The sequence below is a fragment of the Sardina pilchardus genome, chromosome 9 (assembly GCF_963854185.1).
Source record: "Sardina pilchardus chromosome 9, fSarPil1.1, whole genome shotgun sequence".
Classification (NCBI taxonomy): domain Eukaryota; kingdom Metazoa; phylum Chordata; class Actinopteri; order Clupeiformes; family Clupeidae; genus Sardina; species Sardina pilchardus.
In genome coordinates, this window is record NC_085002.1 from 15,930,534 (window position 1) to 15,949,318 (window position 18,785).

At 42.5% G+C, this 18,785-nt stretch overlaps 2 protein-coding genes across 2 annotated transcripts; one reads left to right on the forward strand and one right to left on the reverse strand.

Annotated features, from left to right (window-relative positions):
• Positions 1-2,351: 2,351 nt before the first annotated feature.
• inpp1 (inositol polyphosphate-1-phosphatase) lies at positions 2,352-7,327 on the forward strand. Its single transcript, XM_062545974.1, has 6 exons — positions 2,352-2,587; positions 3,800-4,012; positions 4,102-4,162; positions 4,311-4,514; positions 4,924-5,098; positions 6,181-7,327. The coding sequence occupies exons 2-6, from the start codon at positions 3,809-3,811 to the stop codon at positions 6,695-6,697; spliced, it is 1,161 nt and encodes a 386-aa protein (XP_062401958.1). The 5' UTR covers positions 2,352-2,587; positions 3,800-3,808; the 3' UTR covers positions 6,698-7,327.
• A 919-nt stretch (positions 7,328-8,246) lies between these two features.
• Positions 8,247-18,749, reverse strand: dnajc14 (DnaJ (Hsp40) homolog, subfamily C, member 14). The gene is made up of 7 exons (XM_062545973.1): positions 18,467-18,749; positions 16,007-17,595; positions 15,415-15,521; positions 14,192-14,311; positions 12,516-12,676; positions 11,659-11,788; positions 8,247-11,372 (listed from the first exon to the last, which is right to left on the reverse strand). Exons 2-7 carry the CDS (start codon positions 17,309-17,311, stop codon positions 11,066-11,068), a joined length of 2,130 nt encoding a protein of 709 aa, XP_062401957.1. The 5' UTR covers positions 17,312-17,595; positions 18,467-18,749; the 3' UTR covers positions 8,247-11,065.
• Positions 18,750-18,785: the final 36 nt, after the last annotated feature.

Sequence of the window (18,785 nt, forward strand, 5' to 3'; positions counted from 1 at the left end):
CAAACTTTGTCACGTAGCTCTTGCATCAAATTTTCAGTCTATTACTTTTCATACTTTTACGACTTTTACTTTTTGAGATACTAAATAAAAACTAAACTTAATTTTGCCATAGACTTAACATTGGCTTTGTGACATCATAATTAGCTTTTAAAAAAATAGAATGGAATCAACTTTGCCAGTGTTCTCTCACTGACTTCAGCAACTTCAATGGAACTTCATCTATGTGTGTCTCTCCATTGAACTGGATAGCTCACTTGTCATCCCCACTTTCTTTTACTTCTTTTTCTTCACTTCCTCTCACTTTCTCTATCACTCTCTCCATTTCTCCCAATTTCAATAACTTTTTAAAATTACATTTAAATAACACTTTTTATAGCAAAGCAACCACTATAATTACTTAGTAACAACCTAGCAACCACTTCCATAATGACACCCTGGCAACCACCTTAGCAACCAATGTGATTTCCCTAGCGACCAACGTGTTTTCCCTAGCAACCAACCTAGTAACCACTTTTTATAGAATAGTAACCACTTGATTTAGCCTAGCAACACCTTAGTAATCACTTTAAGTACCCTAGCAAAATCCTTGCAATGACTTTCCATGCACTGGTATTTCCTTCAGGAAATGCTTTTCTAGTTATTATTATTATTCTTCCAGGCCTTAATTTGACTTGAACCGCTTATCGTAGGAACTTCGTTCAAGCTTTGATACGTAGCTATTGCATCAAATTTTCATTCTATTATTTTTCATATTTCTATGACTTTTACTTTTTGAGATATTAGATAAAAACTAAAGTTTTTTTCACATTGGCTTTGTGACATCATAATTGGCTTTTAAAGAAATAGAATGGAATCAATAGAATGGAATCAACTTGGCCAGTGTTCTCTCACTTACTTCAGCAACTTCAATGGAGCTTCTTCTCTCTGTGTCTCTCCATTGAACTGGATAGCTCACTTGTCATCCCCACTTTCTTTCACTTCTTTTTCTTCACTTCCTCTCACTTTCTCTATCACTCTCTCTATTTCTCCCAATTTCAATAACTTTTCAAAACTACATTTAAAATAACACTTTTTATAGCAAAGCAACCACTATAATTACTTAGTAACAACCTAGCAACCACTTCCATAATGACACCCTGGCAACCACCTTAGCAACCAATGTGATTTCCCTAGCAACCAACGTGATTTCCCTAGCAACCACCCTTGTAACCACTTATTATAGAATAGTAACCAGCCTAGCACCACCTTAGTAATCACTTTAAGTACCCTAGCATAATCCTTGCAATGACTTTCCATGCACTGGTATTTCCTTCAGGAAATGCTTTTCTAGTTTTTATTATTATTATTCTTCCAGGCCCTAATTTGACTTGAACCGCTTATCGTAGGAACTTGGTTCAAACTTTGTCACATAGCTCTTGCATCAAATTTTCAGTCTATTACTTTTCATATTTCTACGACTTTTACTTTTTGAGATATTGAATAAAAACTAAACTTAATTTTGCCATAGACTTAACATTGGCTTTGTGACATCATAATTAGCTTTTAAAGAAATAGAATGGAATCCACTTTGCCGGTGTTCTCTCACTGACTTCAGCAACTTCAATGAAACTTTTTCTCTGTGTGTCCTTCCATTGAACTGGATAGCTCACTTGTCATCCCCACTTTCTTTCACTTCTTTTTCTTCACTTCCTCTCACTTTCTCTATCACTCTCTCTATTTCTCCAATTTCAATAACTTTTTAAAACTATATTTAAAATAACACTTTTTATAGCAAAGCAACCACTATAATTACTTAGTAACAACCTAGCATCCACTTCCATAATTACACCCTGGCAACCGCCTTAGCAACCCATTTGATTTCCCTAGCAACCAATGTGATTTCCCTAGCAACCAACCTTGTAACCACTTATTATAGAATAGTAACCACTTTATTTAGCCTAGCAACACTATAGTAATCACTTTAATTACCCTAGCATAATCCTACCAATGACTTTCCATGCACTGGTATTTCCTTCAGGAAATGCTTTTCTAGTTACTACTGATATCTCTCTGGCCATTCTGTAAGGCCCATTTCCCTGTGTGAATGAATTTTGTAATCTTATCAAAACTGTGTTTAATCAATCAATCATGTCATATTTAATAACACAATAGGCTACATTCAATGAGCGTGTTTGACTAGATTGTGTATGAAGTATATGAAATAGCCGATCATTTGTTTTTTTATTGGCGAGGATGTCTAGCAATAGGCCTACTATACGTTTAAGGTATCAATAAATAAAACTGTAACCCCGCCTCGCTTCGTGACGTCAGGAGGCGGTCGCTCTTCAGCTTCAATGGAAAATCTCTTTCAAACATCTGCACTGACGTAGCCCGTCAGATACGAGGCGACTTGAAGGCCTGAAAGAAGAGTCTAAAGCTCTTCCTCCATTGTAACAATATATATTGTAACGTTTTAGATAGGCTAGAATCTATTGACACGACCAGTCGCCGCATTCTTGGGCTGCCGTTTGTTCAGGAATCGTCAGCTGAGCCTACCACAGGGCGCCATTCGAGAGGATATCAATATAGATCAGCTACAGTTAACTCGGTAAGACTTACTAGGCTACTGTAGACTACAACAGCCAGTCTCTGTGTTGTCAGTTGCATGAGCAAAAGTCAGGTTGAGTGTTTCACAACGGGACGGACACAGGTGTGTGTGTGTGTGTGTGTGTGTGTGTGTGTGTGTGTGTGTGTGTGTGTGTGTGTGTGTGTGTTTGCGCGCGCGCGCGTCCGTGCGTGCGTGTTTGTGTGTGTGTGCGGGCGCGAAGTCAACGTAGTCACGCATAGCGTTGCACTCTTCTAACTCAGATAGCCTATGTTTATTTTAGCTTGGTCTGGGAACTCGCATCACATCCTATTCGAAACAAACGGACCACTTTTTTTTTATTCAGATGGAGAGAAAACACAGATGGGCTTTTACGATGCAATTGCAGTTCACATTTGGCGTATAGTCACTCCGTGGGTGGGCAGATAACTTTTTCCAATAGCAGTAACGTGTCAGGTCATGGTTATGTATGGTGTGTTAATGCCTGAAGGACTAGCACTTTGATAATGACATTTCATATTGGTTTGGTTTTTAATTGTAAGCCCTTTAATTTCTTATATTTTTACTTTTCAAATATTATACATTTTGAACAGAGAAAGTGGCGTGATTCTTCACAGGGGTGTAGTTCCATATAGGCTATGGAATTAGTCATCTGTTTCAGACTTCCACAATTCCTCTCACTGTGTTTATCGCCCACTAAATTTTCCATCCACAGGATGTCCTAGTTTTATTAGGCCAGAATTAGAGCATCTGGGGTGTTTGGCGTTCTATTAATAACTGCTAGTCTGACATCTCCCTGAACCTCCTGCAGCGTTTTGTGTCATACTTTCGAGCATTGCCTCAGATATGCTGTGTCCTGTATATCTGTTGTATTTGCAGTTAGCCTATAACATTGCAACTATGAATTGTGTCTATATATGACAGTGCATGATGACTGTTGCAGTTTTCATCTGCTTCCCCATGCTATTCTTATAATCTGAATGAAGAACACACAATGTAACCTCAAACCGTAAGCTTAACCTTAACCTTTTCGAATAAGAAAGAAGTGGGCCAGGAAGTGGTCCCACTGAGATACAGCCCCCTCCTTTCTGAAGAACTTCGCCTACTTTAAAGTCATCTCAATTCTTTAGAGGAACCCTTGAGCAGATTTTTATGTTGGGTGGTAAAAAAAAATGCCAGGAATGTGATGTCGTCGTGGGGCTTGTCGTCCCTTAGGTCTCAGGTATGGCGGAGCTGCTGCAGCTTCTCCTGAACGTGTCAGAGAAGGCTGCCAACGTGGCCCGTGTGTGTCGCCGGGAGGCCCCGCTCTTCGAGCTGCTGGTCCAGGAGAAGAAAGGAGATGACAAGAACAAGAAATTTGTCCAGGACTTCAAGACTTTGGCAGATGTGGTCATTCAGGAGATGATCAGACATGATGTTGGATCTGTGGTAGGGAGCACACGGAACTGTATCAATACACAACTCTACCAGTGGAACCTTTGGCAGTGTTTTAATATTGCAGTCTTGTGTCCTTCCAGTTTCCCGAGCTGATTGACTTCATCCAAGGGGAGGAATCGAACAAGTTCGAGAATGGGCTCGGTGAGTGAACTTTTTTTTTTTCCATCACACATTACAATGCATCTCTTCAGACTGTGATGCAAATCAGTGTGAAAATTCAATGGTTCCTGGGCCTCAGCGTAGCCACAGAAATCCGGTTGATAGGTCTCCCCCCTCCCCCCTCCCTCAGGAGAGAGCGTGACTGTCACAGTGTGTGCCAAAGAGCAGGAGACAGCCGCCCTGCTGGCCACAGTGCTGGACGGGGACCAGACCGCGGCGGCGCTTTTGGCCAAAGCCATCCACCAGGACCTCCAGCTCAGGGACGAGGCGGCTGAGAGACTGAAGCCTTTCCCATTGAGCCCGGCAGACGTGGGCATATGGATAGATCCAATCGGTGAGTCCAGGAAGGAGCTTGAGCCCTGTGTTATCAAGATCTCATCAAGAAAGGAAAGAAATGCTTAGGAATATGTTTACATGGACTCAGGTTGGAATAGACAACATGTATCCTACATGCATAGATTCTGTCTTTTTGTCCCATCTTTCCATCCAGCTTGAGGCTGTGTCCTTCACTTTATATCAACTCAATAACTAGACATAGTACCATATACAAATACCTTTACACAATAATTTTGTCACACCTAAATCACAACCATCAGTCATATTGTCTTGTCACTCTGTTACTTAGTCATTACATAAGCAGACATTGTAACTTGTGAGGATTTTCACACAAAAATCTTTTTTTTTTTTAACCTTTTTTGTATTTCCACAACTATTCTAACTTAGTGTGCATGTCTGTTTTGTAGATGGCACAAGTCAGTACATAGAGGGAAAGGAGGAGTTGGTTCCGGAGGGAGATTTCTGCTCTTTTGGACTTCCATGTGCTTTGGTTCTGATTGGGGTCTACCTCCGAGCCACAGGGGAACCTGTGATGGGTGTCATAAACCAGCCATTCCATCAAAGAGAAGAGACAGGGCATGAGTAAGAAACATACTGTATCCTCCATGTCACAATTCACATACATTAAAGCAACACTAAAGCTCTTGTTCACAGTCAAGGTAGAGTATGTTGCATGATTTTATCAAAGTATGATGTATTGCGTCATTGAAGCAAGTCAAATTTGTATGTCTCATTCCATCGTACTACAGAACCGCTACCCGATCTGGTAAACTTACATAGTGCAGCATGTAAGCCGATAGAGGGCCGTGAAGCGAATGCAGAAGTGCCATTCATCCTGTTACGAGTTGATGAACCACTGAAATAATTTTGGGAACATTATTTTAAGGTACAACAATTCTTTAGTGTTGCTTTAAGATAAGCACTCGCCAAGCTGACCTCAAAATCACAAGCTGACTTTTAGACACCCGACTGTCGCAATGGTGTGCACTTAGCTTTAAGCAGACACTGTGCCTTTCTTAGTTGTGTACAACATGGGCACTCACACAAAGTGTGCTCACACTGCAATACAGCCGACAACAAATTCTGAAATACTAGAAACCCAACCTGGGGATTGAGGTGTTGATTGTTATGTCCTTTTTAATTCGGCATTGTGAGCTTGATAAACAATCCAATGGAAATTTTGGCCTGATTCTAAATTTTGTCTGCCTGAAATGAGGTTAAATTCAGTGCATCATCGTACACTGCCAGTCCAGCTTCAGTTTTACCAATAGTATTCTGAAGTATTGGTAATACTGAAGCTGTAAATAATATGATTTTGAAGATTATGATACAGAGAGATGGAGTCAAATCAATGTTAATCTCTAAATCTATTGTGGGACTTGTGTGGTGCTTGTAAGAAAGTTTAACGATGTCACCAGTTTTGGATATGGTGTGATGTTGGTACTTAGACACCAGTGTGAGGCATTGTTGTGATTCCCCATCTTATTACTTGCATCATACAGTGCAAGTTCATCACCGATTCTCATGAATATCAATGTCAGAACAGTGTATACTTACACAGTGTGACTTTGACCTGTTGACAGTTTGACAATGTGAGCTTTTACAATATTTGTACAGCTCAGTATTCCCCCGTCGCCCTTCTCATGACATTGTTGTTGTTTCAGCTGGAAGGGCCAGCACTTCTGGGGAGTGTCCCACGGAGGCTTCAACGCGTGTTCCGTGCCCAGGCCCGAGCGCCTGACGTCGAGGAGTGAGGACGGGGCGTGTCTCTCAGCCGTGCTGAGTTCCAGCGAAAAGGCGGCGGTCAAGGAAGCCCTCGCTCCCCTGTGCCCTGGGAAGTGCCTGAAGTACGCCTCCGGGGCCGGCTACAAGATCCTGTGTGTCATTCTCGGCCTGGCGGATGTGTACGTTCTCTCAGAGGGCTCCACTTTCAAATGGGACTCCTGTGCCCCGCATGCCCTGCTGCTAGCGCTCGGAGGCGGGATTGTCGAACTTGGGACTCGGCCTCCTGGCGGGAACAAGGGCCAGGTGGAGGTGCAACGTGGTGCTGAACTAACCTATCACAAGCCCAATTCTGGTTGCCGTGGTGCGGACCAGTGGGCCAATCAGGGAGGACTGGTGGCCTATCTTGATTCCAAAGTGCTTTCAAGGGTGTTGGGAGAACTCACAGGGAAGATCTAAGAGCTTTTATGCATTGATGTGAGCAGGAAGGTGCTGAATTAGGGGCCATATTTTAATTCAGTGCCAGGGGGGGCATGTTTTATTTTTGTAAGTTACTCACTTGTGTGTTGTTTCACTCAAGTGCACAGTGCAATTTTGGTAATTATGTTTTTTAAAAGATAATCATTTATCAAACTATGCTATATTCATATGCAACATATAGATTTTTCTGACTTATAACTGGTTGGTTTGTACTTCCAACTCTAACCACAGAAGTTAAAGTACCTGTCTAGTGTTCACATTGAAAAGATGTTGTTTATTCCAAGTGCATCAAATACGTGCATAAAGAATGTGTAATGGAACTAAGGCTTAATTTCAGATTAAGTAACCTCAATTTTGTGTGCGGTTTGTCACTGTTGGTTTTAACTGGTGTTGGATGCATCCTTTGTAATTTGGTTTCAATCCATATGGATTATCTGTGCTGTGTCATTGGAAACACTTTAAACACAGGTCACAATAGGTCAATGGAAACCAGGGTGCATACAGTGAGAGGAAACTCAAACTCTAAATGTACTGGTTACATTAAATATATTTTAAAATACACAAAGCTTAATGTTGTAATAAAGGTTTACTACTCTGGTAGTAGCAACACACCTGTCTGCCAAATTGTCATGTTGATATATTTTTAGTGCTTTATTTTTGTGCAGATTAAATAACAAACAAGTGTTCTAAATGGAGTATATCTCTGAAATGTTTTCCTAAATCCTTTGCGTGTCTTTGCCAAATTGACACACTCCATTGGAGCACACAGCTTAATACGAGTCTCTGTGTTGCTGGGCCTGATGTCTGCAAATGACCTTTTATGGTAGAGAGGAGTGAGAATCAACACCACCAGGCTTCAATTCCACATAAATGAATCCCAGTGAAAAAAATGGTGTCATTAAGGTCAGAATGGAAAAAAAGAAATATTTAAACATGCCTTTCAACAGCTTTTCTATCCTTGGGCTTGCTTTAAAATAACTTGTGACTGAGCCTCCATGTTTTCACAAGGAAATGAATTGTTATTTACAAAAAGATTATAAATTAAACATTTTTGTGCTTATATTAAACTCAACATCTAAGCTTAGGCTTAGTTCTCATTTGGTTGTAACAGACCTCCAAATAATTGTGTGGTAATGTATATTTTGAGAACGATGTGTATTTTGCAAGCAAAGAAAAGGTACACATTATTCTGATCCTGTACCAATGTAAAATGTGAGTGAAGGTTCCAGTTCACAAACAGTCCAGTTCAAACCCTTACATGAGGAACAGTGTTTGTAAATTGAAAACAAAAAAACAAGAGTAGCTAGTGTGGTAACATTTTTGTTGTGATCATGAGACAGTCAACACAACTACATTACTTCCCACTGCTTACTTCAGGGATACACACTGAGAGAGAAACTGATTGATGCATGTTTCATTGTTGCCCAAACCCAAGTTTGTCTGGGTATCAGCGCAGCTGCATAGCTGCGCGGCCTATTAAATCTGTGTGAATGTTTCTGTTAAAAGAAGTTATAGACAGACTCAAATGTGTAGGAAATCAACTTTACTATGAAAACAAAAAGGCAAAAAAAAAAAAAAATCAAATAAAACTGAGATTATTTTCTTCAATAGCAACTGTAGTAAAACTCATCCCATGTCATGCCAAACAAAAGACAAATGAACCAGTGTCCTGCACATTGTAATCCTAATGATTGTCAAAACAGTTTTTTTGCGATTTATTTCTTTTTTGCATAATAACATTACCTAAAAAAAAATCAGGTTTTCAGGGAGGTTCTCTCCTTCACAAGCCTAATTGACTTCACCATCTAGACAGCTAGTTACATTCGTCAGTCAACATGAGCATCCAAACTGCTTAGCATTGCAACTCCTGCAACTGGAAATAATCACTAATAATCATATTCAAAGGAAAATGAAATTGCAAACACCCTTTGACTTCAAAGCACAAAATGAACATGTTTAACAAAAACAAAACCATCCTCCTGCTCAAACAAGGCTCAACCACAAGTGTTTTAACAACTGATAGAACTCAACAATTAAGAAGAAACCATCAATCAACATGAGTTAAACAAACAAATAATAATAAAAAAAAACTCTAAAGTGAGGCTCAATCAAAAGAAATCTGTTCAAGATTTGAGGATTAACCATTGCTTAATACTGAGGCTTTGCAGTAGGACCATCCGTCTCTCTTGGTATCTTTTCAGGCAATGCAAACAAGCGCAGAAGAGTTTGCCTTGTGTGGGCCGTGTGAGACTTGACCCTGTGATATTTGGTGATAAAGGAAGAGACAAAGGCAGTAATGCAGTGTAGCTTGGCTCGGTAAGACCACTGAATGAATGACAAGAATGTTTTCTTGAAGATATTTATCCCATTTATCATACTGTCCAGTTCTGCAATCAGGGAGCACTGTGTTGTTAACAAGACATTTTTTCTTATTTGATAACCACGGAAACGTACAGTACTGTACTCATACTCATCCCTTGGACTAATTGTTAACCCAAGAGTTAACTCTTAAAATGTAGAAGAGTGGACATCTGGTGTGCTAGTGCTTGCAAAAGAGAATTATTTTGAATATGGCGGATGGAAAATGAGACCATGAGTTTTGCATGAGAACCATGAGACAAGCCTGAAATCAAACCAAGCTCCACACAACAGGAAGCCACTCGACTCTCCATCAAAATGTCTAATGCTGATCAGTGCACAACAACCAAATCCCCATCAAAGTGCCACATCAGACTCTCACCGTACTGCTCTTAGTGATACCATCACTGTTGGCTGGAAACATCATATCTCCATTTTCACATCAATGGTGCAATGCATCATTCACTATCGAGACTCTTCTGTTGTTTGTAGATCACTATGGTGACATTATTATTTCAAAGTCCAACATTTATTGGTTCTGTCAGTCACTTGTGCTGCAACTGGGTACAGATCTAATCTGGTGCTCCCGAGGCCGCATCGCCAGCCTTTGGAAATCTCTTTCCCTCCGGTCACAAAAAAAAACACATTTAGAAACCATGTCAGAATCTCGTCATCTACCCTGTCTACTCATAAAGTGTCTGGTATGGTTAAGTGTGTAATACCTGGTACATGGTGGTTCCACTGTATACCAGTTAAAAGCATTTCTCAAAATATTATTTCTGCCAAAGCTTAACAACTGGGTGGGTGGTGGATGATAATATGGAACTGTGCTTGCAGAAATAAATAGAAAACAAAATCTAGACGTAAAAAAATGATCAAAGCAAAAATTATACATATTGTCTGGTTTAAGCAACACTTCAAGAAAGTGACAGAAAAAAAGTAGTGCAAAAACATTAGACCAACAATGATGTTGACAGGTTATTATCAAACTATCCAACGTTCGACCAGAAAGCAAAGTGAATCTGATACTCGGTTCGAAATCAGTTGGCTAATGGAATTGTTCATCTGGAGATATGAGTCTTTCTTCCAACAGTGATGATATATTATCTAAAATATATATATATATGTATGGAACCATCAATGCAAGTTTCTATGACTTAATATGACGTAAACTTCTTTTTGTCCATGAGAAGCAGACGCAGATTCATGTGGCTTTATGAGAAAGCGGGGAATCTTTAGGGCTAAGAAAAAAGCAAACCATCCTCAGGCAAATTCTACTCTCTTAAGAATTCCATAAAGTTCTAAAGACCTTCCAAGAATTCCCACATCTTCCACCGGTCATCCAACCAATCAATCATGGTCTGGATCCACATCTACCATCCCTGAGGCTGCAGCAGTTAGCGTTCTTACTATACTAAAAAGTATATTATATATATATATATTTTATTATTTAAAAAAAAAGAAATGAACCCAAAATATTACAAAACCAGCTTCATTATGAACTTTGCGAATGGCAAACTACATGTGAGGAAAACCAATGGCGTTATCAAAATCAACCTTCATCTTTGCAACAGAAAAAAAATCTCACAGCAGTGATAAATGTTTTGTGACTGAGAAAAAATAAAAATAAAACAAAGCACATCACTTCGGATTTGATAAAATTACACTTGAGCATCATCATCTTCATTCTCACAACAGCCTCTTTATTTTCATCTGGCTTTGGATCCATCTCTGCATCGCCACCAATGTCAACAACCCCAAAGCTCAACACATGCTTTGCAGAGTTCATCCTTGACCCCAAACAGGGGGAGGTGGGTTCGTATGTGAGTGTGTGTGTGTGTGTGTGTGTGTGTGTGTGTGTGTGTGTGTGTGTGTGTGTGTGGGTAAGGTTGGCGGGGTTACCAGAAACACAAACCCAACACCCGGACGCAAATAACATGGCCACTTATCGGAACGCTGTCCCCTCGGTGGATTGTGAGTCCGGACCGCTCAGCGCTGGAAGGGCTTGCGGACTTTCTTCCGGCGGCGCGGGTGTTTGCCCGCCTCGGTCCAGTGTTCGCTGGGCTCGGCTCGATGTGGCCCCTGAGGGAAGAAGCCGCTCTGGGGAGATGGCCCTGGAAATGGTCCACTAGCACCCATGCCTGGCCCAGCAGCAGGGTTTGGGGGTGGTGCTCCGGTGGGGAAGAACCCGCCGTTGGCCCCCATGTCGCTGGGGGAACCCCCTCCCTGGAAGATGCGATTGAAGAGGTCCTGCAGGTCTGCAGGTGAGCTAGGGCCGGGGGGGGCTTCTGAGGGTCTGTGGGACACAACAAATAAATCAGGACAACAGTGTGTGTGTGTGTGTGTGTGTGTGTTTTGCTTTATTTTACTTAATAAAACAAAACATTAATTAACATTAAAAAACATTCATTATTTGATGCCATAACCCTTCTGTCCTGCCTGAAATAAAGACTGCATTGAACTGAATCAAAATATGATTCTGCGATGAGCACAGAGTGGGCACAGACAATAACTTGATGAACATTTCAGAGTCCCTGCACTCTGTACTGGATGCACAGTATGTACAGGACGGGGATCGTTACCTCTGGCGGGTGGCACTGCTGCTGCTGCTGCTGCTGCTGCCGCTGCTGTTGGTCTTGGAGCCAAAGGAGATGTGGTAGGGTACTCTGTGCGTGTCAGGGGAGATCCCTATGCGCTGGCAGCCTGCCCACTCTGGGGTTAGAAAGGAATCAGTCAGAGAACAAAACCAGAACAAAACGACTGCTTTGGATTAACCTGCAGGGTGTTACTGTACAACAAGAACAAAATCTGAGAGGGGAGTTGCTCTGAGGAGAAGATGGAGACTGAGACTGAGACTGAGCATCAACTGAAGAAAAAGTATTGTGGGAAGAGAGGCTGAACAATAGATGCAGTGATTATAGTTATTTTGATGGTGCAGGCCAAACCACCGTGGGGTCTAATTCAAATTCTGGATAAAGTGCAAAATCTATGAGCAAAGTTATCTTACGTGAACTGACGGCATCATGTGGCTTGAGAGCTTTTAGCTGACCCACCACTGTTTGTGCTTAGGAACTTTCTTGTGGTATTAGATTTTTAAAAATATTTTTTATTGTTATTAAGCAATCTCTAGTTAGACTTGCATTTAAATTAGGGCCCCAAATCTTTTTTTTCCCTTTTAACCTAAATGCATTGTGTGTAGGCTTAATGAACATTAACTGGCATATCTAAAACACTGCAAAAAACATATATGCATCTCTTAATAGAGTTGGGTTAAACATGTGGTTATTTGTCTGTGTTGCATCAGGCATAAAAGTGAAGATACTACCGATATGTATCGCTGAAATTAGAGGACCCCAAGCTACGCACGGTTGAAAAGCAAGATCAATGAACAGAATACAGTGACTAGTAGGAGGCCATCTTGTGCCTTCAGACATCTTACCGGTGATATCGTACACCTTTCCATCCATGAAGGCAAAGTAGGTGATGCGTAGCCCCAGCATGCTGGACTCAGCCCACAGGTCTCCCTCCTCTGCGCCGTGGCGCCGGTTACATTCGGCGCAGAAGCGGGCCTCGGTGGGGTCCCGGTCCATTTCAAAGCGCCTGCACAGACAAACCACAAAGACGGACGGGAAGACTTTTAAGACACGTGCACCGACAGCACAGCGTGTAGGGAGAGTGGAGTGGAGAAATGTTAATAGATGGAGAAGACAGACAGAGTAAACAGGGGTACTGCCATCACAGTGAACCTTAATGACACTGAATGGAACGGTCACGGTTTACAAAAGAGTATCCTTCTATTTTCTGAGAGATGGAGAGAGAGATGAGGAGATAACAGGAATGTCAACATCTGACTTTTGGCACGTTTTCATAACTTCTTAACAGTGGCTCAAGCACAAGAGAGACCATTAGTAGCCTAGCCAGGACTAAATGGTTTCCAGTCATTGATATCTGAGGGAGGGCAAATTGAGAATTTTAAAAGGCTTCTTTGCAGCTTGTGCAAACACTCTCAGATCTTAATTTTAGAACATGGGACACACACAGAATAAGAGCACAATTCACTGAACTGCATACGATAACTATATCACAAGTGTTTTGCATGTCTACTGCTCAACTGACGGGAGAGGCATACACCATCTGTGCGTCTCCTCCCAGTAATTGTTCTGAATAATGGCTTTCAGTGCGCACAAAGTAAGTTCCGAAATGTACCTCCATCAACTCCACTGCTAGCAAACCTTAGATGCAAAGCCAAAGCAATGGATTTAGTGCTCACACAGCAGATGGAAGGGCAGTGTTCCAACAGAACCAAATCTACAGCCTCTGTACACTTACACAACACGTGCATGCTTCATAGCACTACAAGATCAATTCAATGGTAATATTCATTTTTCCCCCCTTTGAAGCACTTGGGCTTACATATAAAGATTTCTCTCAATACCTCATACTGTGACTCAAGTGTCAGTCCTTACTGAACTGCAGATATGAATTTTCAATGAAAGACTGTATCGTTGCACTGTATCTGAAGCACTGTATCGTTAAAGGTGCTCTCTAAGCGATGTTACTCGGTTTCTAAGATAAAACTATTTTATTGTCACATCCTGCAACATCACCTCACCATCCTCTACCTGCCTGTGCCCTGATTACACTGTAAAAAATGCAGTCTCTATGGACAGCCCAGGCTCCAAAAAAGGCAACCAAGACAATAACATTAATAAAAACATAACAAACTGTTACAGCCAATCACTGACAAGATGCACTTTCGGGAGAGTTTCAATCGCACAGGAGGGAGGTGGAAGGAGTAGAAAGCTAGCTCTCTGTTTTGTTTGAACGTCAACAGAAGTGGCGTTACCCAACATTGCTTACAGCACCTTTAAATAATACTCCACTACAAATCAGGCCTTTTACGATACACCATGATTTACGTTGCGCTGGTCTCTGGGCTCAGTGCAAATATTATTTCGCCACAGCATACCATGACCAAAGTTCAACAGGTTCAAGCATTCTGAACTTTGTGCCACTGTTACATTGCACTGGAGTTGGCAGTGTGGAAGGTCAGACAGTGGGCTTGCTGTGTGGGGTGTATAGAGCTCCGTGTGGTTCAGGGCTGTGCGGACTCACTTGTGTTTGCCTTCACACTTGGTGCACATCATGGTGTTCATGGCTTCCTTCAGGTCATCCTGCAGCTTGGTCAGGAACTCATTCATGGACTTGGAGAGCTCAGTGGCAGCCATTCGCTTCCTGTGATGAGAGAAAAGCCAAAATTTAAGACTGGTGGTTAAGTATGAGGATGAGGTCCCCTTTAAAATCCACTTCAGCCTATTTGTCAAAACCTATACTGTACCTTAACTTAATACACATGATAATCAGTCATGCAATTGAATTAATGCTATTTAATACGTGAAAAAGTGCTATAGTTGCTGTTGGTAATGCGTGTGGTGTCTCTTGAGTAGATGTTTTCTCTGGTAGTGACACGTGTTCTAACCCATCAAGAGTATGGAAGGGTGTGCCTCTGACATGCCAGAATCCACTGTTGAGACCCATGGAGGTGTCATGGGCATAGTTAAATTCAACACAGACAAGGGAAGATGCGCACATAACTTCAACAGAGGCCTAAAACGAGGAATACTTGTGTGCCTAAAACAGCAACATATAATTATCTGTTTTCAAATCTTAACCGACTCATTCCATGCCTGAATTCCAGCTGTGGACTAGAATGTTACGACCTGTGTCTCTTCATTGCATTGTGTTGGTTGTGCTGTTGCTAAGTTTTGTTGCCGTGTCGTAAATGTAGGTCAAGTTCTTGGGTATGATTACTTTCATGTTGACATTGAGAAGTTTGTCTGCTGTAGGAAATTCCCAAACAATTTCACAAAGGATTCTCACATCATCTGAAATGCAAGTGTTACAGAGAGGCTACACCGGGCACATAACTGAATCATTCCATTCAGGGAGCATCTGTTGCAACAATTAGCTATACCCTACAATCAATGGAACTGGCGATACCAGATGTGATCGCAGCATGTACGTTATAAAAGATTCTAGCAGTCTTCTAAAACTATTTTTACACTACGCGAATGGAGCGCTTCAGTTGTGGATCCGACGTAGCCCAGGCTTCTTTAGAAGGACTAAATCTGTGACTAATAAAAGAAACAACATGCCTGCACCGCTAAGATGACCAAATAAAGTCACGAGTGTTCCTGATAAAATGCTTTAAGGAATGGAGCCATAAAACACCCCATTTGCTTTTTTTCAATGTATGTATGAAGAGAGAACATTCCCTCTGTGGCACGTTGGAGGCTCTGTATGCACAGTAGAGGGGTAAACTGAGTGTGGGCACTCACAGCTCATACTCTTGTCTCGTCTCTGGGTTGCTGACGATGTCCCACGCAGCCCGGAGCACCTTGAAGGCCTCTCCTGCCCGCGGGTGCTTGTTCTTGTCTGGATGGACCTGAGCCAGGAAGCATTCATTAATAGCATGTTTTTTTCTGCTACACTGCTTACCTGCTCTGCTGATCAGATGAAATCTGATACAGAGACACACAGCTTGACATACTGAGAGTGACCTGAATGACTCTATAGACTAAATCGTGTTATACATCAACATTTTAGAAGCTGCTCTTTACAACTTAAAATGCAGCAAAGAAAGAAAGGATTGTTTGCTGCTTTTTGCATATTTTCTTAGCCGGGTTATTAAACTTACATTTTTTTATCCTTTGTACAGGAACCTAGATAAACTATAATCAATAGTCTCATCTCTCAACAGTCTCAATAGTCAACAGTAATCATAGTCTCAGTTCAGTTTCTGTAGGGTCTTAATATTCATTAATTTCAAATGTTACATGTTACATCATCTATAACGACATGTTTCACAAATACACAAGGAGACTGACGGACTACAACTACACAACAACAACTTTTTGCAGTTCTGCCCACCTGTACAGCCAGCTGTCTATAGGCCCTTTTGAGCTCAGACTCTGTGGCGTTTGCCTCCACCCCGAGCACAGCGAAGGGGTCCAGCTCCTCCTCTGGGATCTGAGCCAGAGACAGCAGCCTCTCCAGCTCCTGCCCCGGTTGGCCTCTCGCTCCGTTGGGCGACTCTGGGTAGGACCCTACCCCCTGAGATCTCCTTCTCCGGAACAATCCGCCGCATCTCTCAAACAGGGCGGCGGCTTTCCTCCACACCCACGAGTTCTGCAGGGCTTCCCACCACTGCTGGGCTCGACCTCCACTGAGCCTTCCCAGAGTGCACTTGGCCCATCGTGTAGCGAGGATCGCTATGGCACAGAAGAGTCTGAAACAGGAAGTGGATGTTTGCCACACCTGACTGGTCATCTGGCTAGTCCATGCCACCAGGGCGGCGCCGGTGCACTGGGTCCAGACGAGGGCCCGCCTGGCGTCCTGCTTCAGGCCGGGGATATCTGTGACCCGGTGCAGGAAGCGTGAGCTAACGGCATAAACGGCCAGGCTCCCCGTCTCCACGGCCAGTCCACAGTGGTGGGCCACTGACACGATGAGCTCCACCACCATGTGGATGCAGGACATGCACCAGGGGCTGATGGACTCCGACATGATGTCCTTGACGGCCATGATGAACTGTGAGCCGGTCTGCCTGCGCGGCCGACCCTGATGGTGGTGGTGGTTCCTCCGCCTAGCCTGCTTGTGCCTCCCACCCCCAGAGGAGAGGGATGGCTTAGAGAAGGACGAGGAGGGCGTCACGAAGGCTTGGTCACCTGCCGTCGAAGAGGAGCCACTGTTCCTGGACCGCGCTCTCTTCCCAGACCCTGAATGACGGGAGCCGGACTCTCCGTTCATCCTAGCCTCCTTTCCTGCCTCTTTCCTCTGATGCTCGTCATCAGCATCCCCTTCCATCTCGCCAGTCTCATCTTTTTCAGAATCCTCCTCCCCTTCTTCATCCTTTAGCGGGGACTCTCCTCCATCTCTAGGCTCGCTGTTCTCTTCAGTGTCATCAGCGTCATCCGGTTGGAACTGCACTGGAGGACCCTCAGTGACCAAGCTGTCCAGTGGCTCAGTCTCTGGCCTCTCTACCTCCCTCTCCTCCTCCTCCAACTCCTCTGCGGATCCCATTTCCTCACTGGGCAGGGACTCGGACAAGATGGGCCCAGCGAGTGCCTCCTTGGGCGCCAAGTCATTTCTCAACCTCGAGTCCCCTGACTCTCCTGCAGTGAACGCAGACGTAGGATGTAATGGCTTTTTATGTTCGCCTGCGTTGTCATCCATCACGGTCAGAAGTCTTCCACCAGGTCTTTTATTTCTTTTCTTTTTTTTTTAAATTTCGAAACACTTCAGGGACCCACCATTACCACCAGTTCCCCTTCATCTACAGCAGACGATCAGGTCAAATAGACATCTTGGTTGAGGCCCATGGCACTGGCCTTAAACCTGTGCTCTCTGTCTGCAGTGAAAAGTGTACAGCTCTTCTTCTTAATCCGTGTCACTATTTCTAACATGGCAAAGGGTCACCTTCAAGCAGACTATTCTTCGGGCCTCATCTGATGGTTTACCTGACATGAATAAAGATTACATTTGAGATATTAGACATCACCTAAACAATTGATTTTCAGATGTTAGACTTAAAAGGTTTAATCAGTCAAATCAATCATCATGATAAGCTGCAGAATAGTTCGGTTTATACAAATAGCATAATCGACTACTGAAAATGTAACAGCAGGCTACTTAATCATCCAGAATTGTCCAAGACACATGCATCCATTATGTTGAATGAACAGCAGAATGAGGTCCTACACGGGAGAGACACTCACGAAAGGGATTATGCAACCTATACCGGAAAGTTTAAACAAGCCATCATGACCAGTAGGGAAAAAACTCTAAGAAAAAGTAACCTACAACAGATTGGCTGGAGTAACTGAATGTTCTGAACATAGCCTATCTTATCTGTGCAAATGAGTAGTTTAATTGCTCAGCTGCCGAGCCAACTGCAACATACAACATTTACCTACCGTACACGCAGATGAAGTTCTTACGTTTTAATATACGAGATGTCAATTTAATTGAATGGGCCCTTGATTTACTCCGACATTTTGAGGAATGTTCGTATGGCTAGCTACTAGCCTATTACAACAGAGAAGAACTGTTTAAATCGTAAGCAATTGAAAATGCTCACATTATGATGTCTGTTTTTGGACATTGTGGAGCAGCATTTCATTGCACGAAAGCGAAGAGGAACAAGCAAGCATATAATTAGCACGACAAAACTCGCACCATGAACTTAGCTTGACGGCGGACTTGGTTAACGCTACATGAAACAGGAGAATACTATTCTTTACAAAGAAACGCCACGTACAGACAACATTAAGTTTTGCGTAACAGAAATAGCAATGCGTGTTAAAGTACACCCAACATCAGGCAACTCACTTTTTTCCTTATGTGGAGATGAGAAATGATACAATGTATCTTTCCCTTCCGCTTCTACTGGAGGTTCAGATATCCACCTCAACAGATGACATAAAATGTAGCCATTTCAGTATGATCACATAACAATACGATGTAATCTACCGGTGAGCAACTAATTGCATTTGAATGACATGCAATCATATCCTTCTTACAAAATCGATTTATTTTAAAACGTATTTTATACTAAGCTGTCGTGCCTGCCCTTGTTTTTTGTCACCAACGTCAAATAAGCAACTAGCATTCCCCAAAATTACTTCCGGGTAATGACAAATGGCAAAAG

Excerpts from the sequence above, each read along its gene's own strand:
- inpp1 (XM_062545974.1), top strand. The coding sequence starts at position 3,809 with ATGGCGGAGCTGCTGCAGCTTCTCCTGAACGTGTCAGAGAAGGCTGCC. Across the intron at positions 4,163-4,310 it reads CAAGTTCGAGAATGGGCTCG|GAGAGAGCGTGACTGTCACA; the intron begins GTGAGTGAACTT and ends CCCCTCCCTCAG. Across the intron at positions 5,099-6,180 it reads AGAGAAGAGACAGGGCATGA|CTGGAAGGGCCAGCACTTCT; the intron begins GTAAGAAACATA and ends TTGTTGTTTCAG.
- dnajc14 (XM_062545973.1), bottom strand. The coding sequence starts at position 17,311 with ATGGATGACAACGCAGGCGAACATAAAAAGCCATTACATCCTACGTCT. Across the intron at positions 11,789-12,515 it reads AAAGGTGTACGATATCACCG|AGTGGGCAGGCTGCCAGCGC; the intron begins GTAAGATGTCTG and ends TTCTAACCCCAG. Across the intron at positions 11,373-11,658 it reads AGCAGTGCCACCCGCCAGAG|ACCCTCAGAAGCCCCCCCCG; the intron begins GTAACGATCCCC and ends TGTGTCCCACAG.